Below are 12,912 nucleotides of genomic sequence, written 5' to 3' on the forward strand. Positions count from 1 at the left end.
GTATCATCATTTACTACTGTACCTGAACTCCTGTTCGCTGACAACCTCCCCTAGGTATTCAATGATGAACTGCCCAGCTTTTAGGGGTTCTTTGGTTCTGATTCCCCAACCTTTTTCCTCAGCTCGAAATCGTTCTAGACATTGCACCCACTCATGCCTCTGTATCCTCTGGTTACAGCACTGCTCACCACAGGGGCAAGTGTTGGGGGAACACTCAGCAAAGATCATTCTAGAAAGAAAAGGAATAATTTTATGTCAATTAACATTATATATGCCTTCATGAACCCATCTAATGTTTTGTAGGAATTTTTAAAATGAATACATGAAATTATTTTAACAAGGTTAGACTAGTTAACAAGGTAATACTGTGGCTGCCTCGATGTCCTGAATCGATTCAAAACATTTACCTTTCATGGTCATTTTGACTTTGGGGAACAAGCAGAAGTCGCATGGTGCCAGATCTGGTGAATAAGGTGGATGAGGACACACCGTAATGCTTTTATTTGACAGAAATTGCCATACGAGAAGCGATGTGTGACATGAAGCTTTTTTGTTGTGATCACAAAATACAGTGAATGCTGCTGCCGAGTGCCATCCAACGGAAAGGCAGGGATCTTCCACATGGGAAGTGGCACATGGAACCTTAGTGACAGTGTGTGACAAGTTTCAACTTGTTTGGAGCAGTCAGTCGGGTGTGAGCTACGGTTGAGGGAAAGTGTGTTTTAAAGTGTGCCATAAATTATCCTCCATCATGACAATGCTCTGTGTCACACATCGCTTCTGGTATGGCAATTTCTGTCAAATAAAAACATTACACAGTGTCCTCATCCACGTTATTTACCGGATCTGGCACCCTGTGACTTCTGGCTCTTCCCCAAAGTCAAAATGATTCAGGATATTGAGGCAGCCACGGTAGCGCAACTAAAGACACTCATGAAAGAGGACTTCCAGAACTGCTTCAGAAAGTGGCAAGAATGATGGGATGAGTGTGTTCGAAACGAGGAGGAGTATTTCCACGGGAATTACTGGCAATGTGTCTTTTACTGTAATAATTTTTTTAATTTAAACATTCACCGTATTGTTTGATCACACCTTGTACAATACCAAGACATTTACAGTGATGTAGGTAAAGTAGAATTTCCCCACCGGCATGCTGAAGCAGGAGGTACTGAAACGCTGACTCCCTCAGCCATCAGGACAGGTGACTAGAGACCAGGGAAACAGCTGTCCTTGGCCAGAAAACTATCCAGGAGTATTGGTGTGCATTTCAATGGGTCCTTTTGCTGTAAATTTGCTTATGTTACTGAAACCAACAAACTATCTGTACTTCTTTATCTCCATCAGACATTTCCATTTTGAAATCTCATTGTCATGTTAATATCAATGGTCCCAAATGAAAATCATAATTTTTATCTCCAAACCAGTCACACTGCACACTCTCTATCTCTGAAAATCGCATTACCACCTCTTACTGACATCACTGACTCAATCATGTCCGTATTTGTCTCACGCTAATGGTTTATTAACCCAGCTTTCCCCTCAAATATATCATGTCCTCCTTTTCTCGCACTGCCATCATCCTACTTTACTCGCTCATGGCTACATACTGAGACCTAGGAATGTTTCTAGAACTGTGCTTAATACTTCATGAACTTTGTCTCATATAATCCTCACAAAACCCCCCTATAGAAAACAGGTATTACTTTTATTAGAGAGATTAAATAACTTTCCTCAGGAATCACAAATAGTAAGAGGATTGAAACCTGGGTACATAAGACTCTAAATCTCATTTTTTTTCTGTTATTCTATTCATCCCATGGATCGTCTGAATGTGTGTCCCCCGAAAATTCGTAGCTGAAGCCCTACCCTCCAACCGGACGGTATCTGGAAGCAGGCCCTTTGGGAGGCAGACAGGGGAGTGGGGACCTCACGAGGGGATTAGTGCCCTTGCGAGAAGGGAAGACAGAGATCTCTCTCTCACTCTCTTCCCACGAGTGTGCACTGAGGAAAGACCACGTGAGCACACGGGGAGAAGGCAGCTGTCTGTAAGCCAGGAAGTGGGTCTGCGCCAGACACCAAATCTACTGGCATCTTGACCTTGGACTTCACAGCCTCCTGAACTGTGAGAAATAAATTTCTGTTGTTTAAACCACTCAGTCTATGGTATTTTGTTATAGCAGCCCGAGCAAACTACAACAGCCCAACAACTATGTTTGTGCAACTTCTTGAGGAAAAGTCTAAGAGGCTATTTAATGTTTCCCTCCAAATGAAGTGTTTTACATAGCCCTCCAAATGAAGTGTCTTACATATTGCAAAGCCTACATTTTTAGAGGAGTCAGTTTAGCACAGTACCGATTGAGACAGTCGTCCACACAGCCTTTCCCGGTGTCATCATCTGGCTTCTTACAGTTACAGGTGGTAGCCTCGTAACCAGAAAGCGGTTTGACATCAACATAGACATCTTGAGAGAAGACAGCAAAGAATAATTTGTGAAAATAAAGGATAAGAAGAACACTGATGGTACGGAGACAGAAGAAATAGCTCCCAAGTTACTCACTTGAACGGATTTTTTTATATAGGGGGACATCTGGCTTTTTGTATAGCTGGAAGAAAAAAAAGAAAAATCTTGATATAGCATTAACTTCAAATGCCAGACAGCAGCATTAATCACTAAAAATACAGGAAATTATCCATGTGCTCTGCCCATATGGAAATATTTACAAGATTTTCTGGGTTGGACACATTTGAGAGAAACTCTTGGTGCGATCACTTTTTTCCCTGAAATAAAAGGTGACTTAGTAGATCAGGGTAAGAGAGAACTAGACTCACAGAAGATATATAAATATAAAATGGCTTAAAGAAAATGCATTTTGAATTATATGTTGCTTTAGCACGTTGCTGGATAGACTTTAATGAAAATCACACTGCAGATCAAAGCTATTCATTTGGATAAATTAAGATTCTATTTCCCTCTGAAAAAAAGGGAAACCTGGCCTAGGGCTTTTCAGATGATCTAAGTAGGTATATGAAATTAAAAAGATGAGTACCCTTGCTTTTTCAGGGTGGGTATTGCAGGAAAACACATTTTACATTTTAATTAAGGCAATTAATTTAGTGAATAAAGAAGCTAGGGCAGGCAGGAAAATGAAACTCTCACACTGTAATCAAGAACACATTAGGAGGAAAAAAAAAAGAATGTATTAGAAGAGAGGCAGTCAGTTGGCCAGTGTTTTACCATAGAAGATAGTATAAAAAAGTAGCCACTTGGTCTAAGCTAGAGTGCCTTGATCTATAAAAATAACCCCGCTGTCATTTTTCGCTGGGTATAGTCAAAGCACTGTCTCCCTCATTCTTATGGACTCTCTGAGACAAATACGTAAGATATGATCCTTTCAGAATTCAAGAAAGGCCACCAAAGAAGAGAGTGCAGAAGAAAATGTCCATTGCTTCTAGCGTTCCAAAATTAAACTTTGATGGAATTCTGGCAAAACTCAGGAGCTTATTCACCTCATTTGCATGACTATTTTTATTTCCCAGTGGTAGAAATGTATGGGGTCTTGGGGCTATAGCTTAATACAAAAATTGCTGGGGGAAACTTTTCCATTAGGGAAGCAAGAGAAAAACAGCACCTTCCTATTTTTAGTTCCCAATATATTTCAAGATCTTTTAAAAGTAGAAGAGTGTTAAACATTTTCCCTCTTTCCTTTGGTAGAAGAATTCTTTTTGTATGTGAAAAATAAATTCCAAACTGATGGGAAGGAGCCAACAAAAATAAAGCCTGAAATTTCTTAGTGCTGCTGGCAGTACATTTAAATTCTCTGGAGACTTGCAGCAAACAGGATTCTTACAGAACAGAATCTTTGCTACCAAAATAAAAGTCCAGAATAATAACAGAAGGTTGCCTAGGGAAGTAGGCACTTACTGCTATTTTGAAGTATGAATAAAGGCAAATAGGTCACATTAAATATGGATGCAAATTCATTTTTTAAAAGTCTCTAACCTTCACAGGGACACTTCTCTATACTTCCTAAAATGAAAGCATAACAAGGAGGCAGAGAAAAAGACTTGTACCCCACCCCCCCCGTTACCACTTAAGAATGAAACCTGGTAAGACAGGCTCATTGTACCTGATTATGTTTCCATTGCCAAAGGATGTCATAGGGAAGCTGGAAGTCAATTCTCTTTTGCCTTAGATACTTTCCTGAAACAAACAAAAAAATACTATAAATGTCAATGTCTATTTATAGACGGGCCTAATAGCCATAAGAGCTAATATGCACTGACCAGAAAAATAAAGATTTAATTTTAATTTTATGGATTTTTTCCATCACCAATTTTTATTTTAGCTACTATTTTCTACCATGTAGTATACGTTAAAGATATATTTTAATAGTAGCCTGTATAAGACAACATAGCAAATTTACTACCAACAGTACGCAGGACATTATGAAGCAAATGAAATCCTAAGAACTGTCTGATTAGTAAGATCACTAACTGGCGCACCTGCGCTCCACTCTCTTCCATTACTGTATATAATCTACGGGTGACTAGAAAGAGGGGAAGCAGAAGAGTTTGCTAAAATGGCAGTCCCTGAACTTAATCTAGTGTTTACATGGAAATTTACGATTTGTTAGTTTTTCTATTAAAACACCACTACTTTTTAATATGTAAGATATGTCAATTTCAAAGGCTCCTTAGAGAGGTCTCCTCAGTTTCCTTACTGTCCTTGATGCGCTGTCATGGTCAACACACTTCTTGTAGGACTTACACTTTCCCGAATTATTTGGATACTGGTCCTGATTGTTTTGTCTAAAAGTGATGCCAGAGGTGAAACTACTTTAATACGACTACTGAGATGTTACACCCATTGTCATTACGCTGACACTCGTCCTCAAGGTGTAAAGCAATGGCGGGTGAAACTGCAGGCACCTGCGTAAATCGAGGCAAGTGGCACCAAACTGTATGAGCAAAACAAAACCAGCAGAAACGAACTGTGCCGGCTCCAGTTAGGATGCTCTTGATGAAGTAACAAAAATTAGGTTAAATCCTGACCCGAGTCAAACCGTGTAACTGTCCACCGGACACGGTGGCAGTGTGCATAAAGCTGCATTCGGAGGCGTGACACTGTCCCATGAAATGCACTGTGCAAACACCGGACCAGAGGGCTGATTTAGCTGCTTTGCTAATGGCCACCATTTTTCCTTGAAAGAACTGGCGAACTCCAGTCATTCTGACTTAGGAACTGAGCAGAGGTCAGTGAGCCTGTTACTCCTAGAAACAACTGAAAATACCTGTTTCCAATGATAACATGCAAGTCCGAAGTGAACACTGGGAGTTTGGAAAACCTGATGTCCACTATCGTGAGACTCTGTTTTCCAATACTTAAAACTTTCTCATAAAATAAGTGGCAACACAAACAAACGTGAACTGTTTTGGATATATATAGGGAATAGAAGAGTAACAGAATTCAACAAAGCAGTATTTTTTGATGACCAATGCATGAAATGATAAAAATCAGAGATGGGTAAAAATCCATTTAAAGTCCAAGAAAGACAAATGGCTATTAATGTAACAGAATACAAAAAGTTCATTGATTTCAAACTCTACACTGCAACGCGCCTTTAAGGAAATATTACATTTATATTTTTGCTGTCAAAGAATATCTACAATTACCTAAAATTATGAAAATATTCTTCTCTTTTACAACTTTTTATCTGTGAGGTCAGATATCTTCACGAACTTAAACCAAACTAACATTCCAACAGATGGAATGCAAAAACAGATTAGAAAATCTAGCTGTCTTATATGAAGACAGGCATTAAAAACATTTGCAGAAATGTAAAATAGTTACTTTTCTCATTAAAAAAGTTTTGGGAAAGTTATTTTTTATAAAAATGTTATTTTAACATGTACTGTATAATGAGTTTATTTATTGACAAGTCTGATGACACCGCAGCATGGATTACAGGTATATCTAGGAAGAAATAAATATGGAGGTAAGGTAATATAATAAGATCCCGGGGTTACACCTGGTAGAAGTTTAGAGTCCAGCTGCTGATAGGGAACCAAAGCTGAACGTATAACTACAAGGCCTATAATGAGAACTGGAAACAACTTAAAGGTTTACCAATGGGAAGTAAGCTTTGGTACATTTGAATACGAGATGTGCAGCTATTAAAGCAAAATGAGGTGTATATTTACTCATATGAAACATATTCTCCAAGTTGCAGAACAACATTATAGCACAGGCTCATTTTTTTAAAACTTAAAACAAAGTTAACTAGCTATATATGATGGGGTCTGACTGGGGAAGGGCATGAGGGAACTTTCTGGGGTGATGAGAACGGCCTTGGGAGGGTTTGGGTTGCACAGGTGCATGGAAAATCTAAAAACCTCAGCAAATGTACATTTAAGATTTGTGCATTTTATTGACGGTGAATTCACCTCTAAAGAAAAACGTATAAACAAATACTGAGATCTTGGTTCTGTGTATATGCTGAAATATTTCGGGGGAAGTATATCAATGCCTGCAGTTTACTGTTAAGTGCATTCAAAAATGAGATGGATTAACAGATGGATAAATATATGGTAAATTAAATAAAGTCAAATGTTAATGACAAAATCTAGGTGAAATGTTCACTAAAATTTCTCCTAACGCTGAAGGCTGTGGGTTCGATTCCCACACGGGCCAGTGAGCTGCGCCCTCTACAGCTAAGATTGTGAACAACAGCTCTCCCTGGAGCTGGGCTGCCGTGAGCAGCCGGAGGTTGGCGTTTGCTGCCGTGGGCTGCTGTGGGTTACCATGTGCCACCAGGAGCGGCCAGCAGCCAGCGTGAGTGGCCGGAAGCCGGCGAGAGCTGCCATGAGCTGCTGTGAGCGGCCAACTGGTGACCGACTGCCTCAGCCTGGGGAGCGCAAGGCTCATAACACCAGCATGGGCCAGAGAGCTGTGTCCTACACAACTAGACTGAGAAACAACAGCTTGAACTGGAGGTGAGGGGGAAAGCGGAAGAAGGGGGGGAAAAGGTTGATAATGAAGTGTTGGAAAAAGACAACTATACAGGAAAAAGTTTGAAAGGGCATATGCTAAACCATTATATCTCTAGGAAGGGAGACTTTATCTTTTAACTCACACTCGTTTATATTAGAATTTTTTTATCAATATGTACTGTTTCTTAAAAACAATATAAAAATAATTTTTAAGAAAGTCAAAATTGGTCATAAGATAGGACTGTTAAAAAAGAGACAACAGGCCCCAAATGGAGTCAGTTGTGTTAAGCCCACGTCACCAAACGTAAGACTTAATTACAGTTTCAACCTTCCCTACCAAAGTAATTTCCTAGTTAGCACTAGTGGGGTAATCTGCCTGATAGACTCTTCCCCTCCCCCAAAGAAAGGTGACGGTGCTTGAAATAATCCTTTCTTTTGTGTATGATGACTTCCTGTCCCACCCCTTTCTGTCTTTAAAAGTCTCCCATTTTGTACAGCAACCTGGAGCTCCGTTCTATCCGCTGGACGGGATGCTGCCCGATTCATGAAACGCTGAACAAAGCCAATTAGATCTTCCAATGTAGTCAGCTGAGCTTTTTAAAAGGAAAAACCCCTGAATGTGAAGAGTTAACTCTCTTCCTTACCAGTAATATCTTACATGTTTACTGTAGAGAAGAGGGTGTAAAAGAATGAAGGAGATCGTAAGTTTTGAATTTTTTAAAAGAATACCTTTTCTTTTTCTTTCTAGGAAAGAAATTTCTACATCTACTTCCACTAATCTCAAAGAACAATTTTCTGCCACAGCCGCCTGCCATCTTGCCTGTTCCTAGCAACGAGTCTCCCCGGTGGTTAACGATGCTTTTCCTACTATTATTTGTATTCCTCCTCTCCAATCCGTATATTGAGAGTTGGAACAAAAACATGGTTCCTCTCCCGAAACATTTCTGAAACCAGAGCCAGCTAACGCACGGCTAAGAAGTGAGCCCCACCTAGAGATTTTCTTTATCAAATCCTGCTGGAGCTGATACTTCAGGGTAACCTATTCAGGAGCTCCTTATTTGGGGAAAAAAATCATTCTTTCGCTAATCTTCGTTTGAAAAATGGGGGGGGAAATCATTTAAATCCCAGGTGAAAATAAGATCAAATCTAATTTTTTGGTGAATTTTTCAAACTGTGTGCTCAAGCCTTGAGATCATAAGTCCTGCCACCCAACACTACGGAAGGAGCAACGAAATCCTTTACTTTTCTCTCTGAAAGGTGGTCATGTTTTCCTTTAAAGGGGACTTGTAAATTACTTCTTATTTTCAAAGCCTACTTAGTATTAGTAGGTTCTAGGAAATAGGTAAATCTGTTGAGAATCTGTTTCCACTGCTATGACCTCACTAGGAAAAACAAAAGGCTTTTTCAAGAGAACTCTGGCAGTAAGCCCAGAGAAAATGGCACTTAATTCTTACCTTCATTAAGTGCGCACTAGCTGAGTTACTGAGCTGAGAATTAAGCCTTGTAACTCTGGCTTGTAGCTAAACCCTTCTCCAGCCACCCAACACAGAAGAATTACAGCCAACGGATCTTTAGCGCAGAACCTGTCCGAGCCTGCTGCTCTAAATCCCCCTGGTGCTGGGCCCTCTGCGGAGAAGCCGGGGATTAGATAATGGGGACACAGAGACGAGCCCCATGGTCAGGACGGTCGAGGGGGCACAGGTGAAGAGCAACACTCTGCACGTGGGATCCACATCTTCTGCACAGGAAAGGTGTTCCTGAGAAAACGCTGTCATCCACACTCAGCAACTTAGCTTCACTTCTCCTCCTCTTCTTTCATTTATACAACAAATAACTGTTAAAGTTCTATTCTGTACCAGACACTGGGAAATCAAAGGAGAATAAGACATGTGGTCCTGTACTCCTGGAACATGTAATATAATGGGGGAGACAGATAACAAGTGAGTAAACATATAGTCATTATAGAGTCTAGAAAGAAAGACAGCGTCCTTAATACAGAATAAAGGAAGGGACCTTCTTTGGTGGGAAAACCAGGAAAGAGATTTGAAAGAAAATGATATTTAAGTTGATACTGACATTAGGCTCATCCTTAAAGGATGAGAAGAAACCAATCATGGTCAGAGTTTGAAGAAGAGCTTTTCAGGCAATGGGAATAATAAGCATAATGATCGTCTGGAGGGAAATGGCTGGTATGTTCTTTTGAAAGAAGACCAACATGACCTCATACAGTCAACAAGGAGAAGACGGGAACGGAGGTGGGGGCTGCTGGGGCAGTCAGGGACCAGGCCCCTTCAAAGGCAGGCTACGGGGTTTGTATCTGACTCTAAGGCGGAGCCACCGGAAGGTGTTAAGTATCATCCAGTTCAAGTGAGAAAATCATCTCTTGTCACTGCGTGGAGAGCGGAACGCAGGGGCAAGCGTGGAAGTCCACAGACCTGTCGGAAGGCTACTGCAGAAGCCCGAGCAAAGGTAGAGTGGCACGGAGCTGGGCGGTGGCAACAGAATTTGGAGAGCGTAGGAGACAGTTCAAGCATGGAAATAACAGAACTTGGAGATGGACTGGATAAGGCGCTGAAAGAACGGGAGGAATCTAGGATGACTTCCAGGTACCTTTTGCTTGTCTGACACGGTTCATAGTAAGATCCTAGAAGGTACTATTACCCAAATGCTAAACAAAGCCTTGACATTTTCTCCAAAAATAAACAGAAGGAGAAATCTCGCTCAATTTTCAAGCAGCTATATAATGATCAGGAAAAGCAGTGGGCCTTCTTCCTTTGATTATTACATATCCATAAGTCATCTCACCCCTTTTAAACACAGGAAACATTTGAAACCGAGCTGCCAAATAGTTGGCTTTTCCTATAGCATGTGCTTAGGGAACCAAATGCTACAGATGGATGTTGCTTACTGAAACTCCAGTGAGGAAGATTTACGTCATTTTGACTCCTAGGCAGCGAACAGTTTGCAGGATTCTTCAGAGAGAGTATACAAACTAAATGGTAAAGGAAGAGCTCGACCCCACCAGAGACACAGAAGACCCTTTGCCCACACTCGAGAAACAGCATTTCTTCTCAGCAATGTCCTGTGGACTGACTGGTACTCACCAACATGAATGGGGGCGGGGAATAACCCGTACTCATGCTCTCCTGGGGCGTACTCCAGCTTCTCCTTCTTTAATTGGATCAATCGGCTCTTTGGGCTATGATCAGAAAAGAATGGAAAACAGTCAGAGTCAATGCAATTTCCTCACTCTATCAAGAGGATTTAACAGTGGCTTAAGTCTTAAATGCACATTTCTGGGGGGAGAGATGTCAAGTACTTCCAAATATTTTTAAAACCTACATTTCTGGAATAGCCTTTTAGGAATTATACATTCAGCTAAAACAGGAACGAAGCCAAACCGACATTTACCCTGCTGCCATTAGGGTATAAGCAAGCACACAACAGACAGGGAAATAAACATTTGGCAGCCTGAGATGAGCAAACATACAAAACCACAAGAAATTCCAGGGTCACCTGCATAGTTCTAGTCCCCCAAATAAATGAACCCTGAATACATCCCATCAATTACTGACTGGCTGCCTAACAAAAATGATTCCATCCTTGATTCTGCAACCCTCATATCTACGGTACGTGACACCATCAGAGGTCTGCGGATCACGTGAGCAACTGTCTCCCTCGTTCTTGGCCAGGTCCAGCTGCGGTGCTAGGCGAAGCATGGCCACTTACTTCCCTGTCGCTGGTAACAACGTGGGCCTCTCATTTGTTTAGGACTCTGCTCTGTGTGAGTGCTGCGGGCTGGCAGGTTAAGAGAGAGCATCTGGCTGTCTTTGTCAGTTCGTCTTGGAGACTGAACACGGCCAGCGTTTTCTGTGGTTTTCATTTGACTGTGAGCCACTGTTCATCGACATCACTCAGGAGGAAAACCTTCCAGCCTGTAGGACTGAAGAGCGGCCGCTGCAGACAGAAAGCTGGACGCCCGGTTCTGTGACAAGTGCTCACTTCTGGCCTATGGCTTAAGCTGCAGAGAAGAGACGCCTCGTTCTATGTCTATGTGTATAAATAACATGAGACTCCTTGTTCTATGAGTGTAAATAAAAACACCCTTTTGCTTTTCTTATCAAAAGAAGGCAACGTGCCTTTTCATAATGCTCTATTTATAGAGGTGACCCATTCAGGATTTGTGGCCAGCTTTCTCACTCCATGGTCATTAGCAGTTTTACTGATTTATCATTTGGATGCAATACAGGGGTATCTAATCCAGACAGGCAAATCCACCACCAAACTGGAGAAAGAGTATATAAGCACTTCAGAAAGAAATGTAAAAAGCTAGGATTCCTAACAATCATTAATTGCTATTGAGTTTATCTTAAATATTTCTTGGCTTTAAGCACTTGTCACCTTATTTTCAAATCGTGTCACCTTTACTCTAGGCCCCAAACTTAAAATAATAAAACAATATATTAAGATGTCGTCTATCCTCAAACTATCCCTGGAGTTGCCCAGACAGATGCTGAGCGAGTCACAAGAAGGGCCTGTCCCCCACCTCATACCACACACATCACTATTCCAAGAGCTTCCTGTCCGGCAAATCAAAACGAAGTCCAAGTTCCCTAGGTTAATTACGTTAAGCCATATTTTATTCATGTGCGTACATTTGAGCTATTGCGTACTTTGATGGTTGAACAAAAGCGTACTAACGTTCTTATACTGCACCGGAACAGTAACTGTCAAAACTTTTTCCTCTTTATCAAGAACATTTGTTTTTCTAGGTTTGATTACCCTTGTCAATTGGTGACAATCATAACATACGTTTTATTGGATGTATCAGGAAAGTCTGGAGAATTGTCAGTGCCTTCACTTTCTATGTTTTCATTCTCTGAGTAACTTTTGGTTAAATCTTTATGAGTGATTTATAAAGGACTCCATTCCATTCATTATGATATTATTGGTAATTATAATAGGTTAACCAAAGCCATTCACTCTTATCATCTAAAGGTGGTTTCTGATTTGTTTCGTACAATTGCCTAAAAGCCACAGCTAGAAGCAAAAACCGATACTGTCAGAAGAAACATCAAAGCGGCCTCAGGAAATGACTGTATCAGTTATTTCTGACTAATGATACTACTGGGAATAGATTTATGGGGACAGATTTCCCTTTATTAGCTGACAGCATTACCTCAAACAGATGCTTGTTGGATTATAAAAAGGGACAGAATTTCCAAGAAGTTTTAAGCAAGGAAACAAATGACTTTGTGAAAGTCACTTACTATAACTCAAGACCAGCAAAACAAGAATTAACTATCTAGGACTGAACAAACTGATTTAATTGTGGTAAATATTCTACTTTTAATGAGTGCATGATAAAGACCATTTCTTTCACCTCACATTTCTATAATTGTTAAGTTCATAGGCTATACTTGTATAAATTAGAACGAAATATCCGTTAACTGGTATACTGTTCCAAATGTCTTAAGTTTAGAAAAACTATCCTGTGAAGATTCTTAATATCGATTAAAAGCCTACCCGAAAACTTAATACAATTTCTGTAAAAAACAAAAAAAGATAAACTTAAAAAATGTTTCTAAACATTGTTACTTCAAATCTCTTTTCACCCCTCCGCAAAAGGCATGGTCAGCGGAGCAGTCATAAAAAGGAGACAAAAGCACAAGCGCTGAATGTCTCCCGCACTGGCCTGCTTAAAAAATGCTTCAGAATACAGTATCTGTATAATGTAAAGTACCTTTCCTGTCCCCTTTTAGAAAGACCACCAGCTCTTCCCTGCCTGTGTGGGGACACCGCAGTGCTCCCCACTGAGTTTCTTTCCTGTGTGTCCCCTTTACTTTTACAGGTAGCACTTTACTGTGGCAACTCCCAGTCATCAAATGTGTGGAGGTACTGCCCACCCCAAGCCCTTCTGCA

The 12,912-nt window shown here is 40.7% G+C and overlaps 1 protein-coding gene across 5 annotated transcripts in view; it reads right to left on the reverse strand.

Moving 5' to 3' along the window:
* Positions 1–12,912, reverse strand: part of ASH1L (ASH1 like histone lysine methyltransferase) — a 115,562-nt gene that overhangs the window by 18,638 nt on the left and 84,012 nt on the right. For all 5 annotated transcript variants that reach the window (XM_033092167.1, XM_033092163.1, XM_033092166.1 and 2 more), the window contains 5 exons: positions 10,095–10,189; positions 4,128–4,201; positions 2,558–2,603; positions 2,353–2,461; positions 23–229 (listed from right to left, as the gene is read on the reverse strand). In XM_033092167.1, the coding sequence (XP_032948058.1) occupies positions 23–229; positions 2,353–2,461; positions 2,558–2,603; positions 4,128–4,201; positions 10,095–10,189 (531 nt within the window). The remainder of the gene's footprint in view (positions 1–22; positions 230–2,352; positions 2,462–2,557; positions 2,604–4,127; positions 4,202–10,094; positions 10,190–12,912) is intronic.

This window comes from Rhinolophus ferrumequinum, chromosome 22, assembly GCF_004115265.2.
Source record: "Rhinolophus ferrumequinum isolate MPI-CBG mRhiFer1 chromosome 22, mRhiFer1_v1.p, whole genome shotgun sequence".
NCBI classification, from domain to species: domain Eukaryota; kingdom Metazoa; phylum Chordata; class Mammalia; order Chiroptera; family Rhinolophidae; genus Rhinolophus; species Rhinolophus ferrumequinum.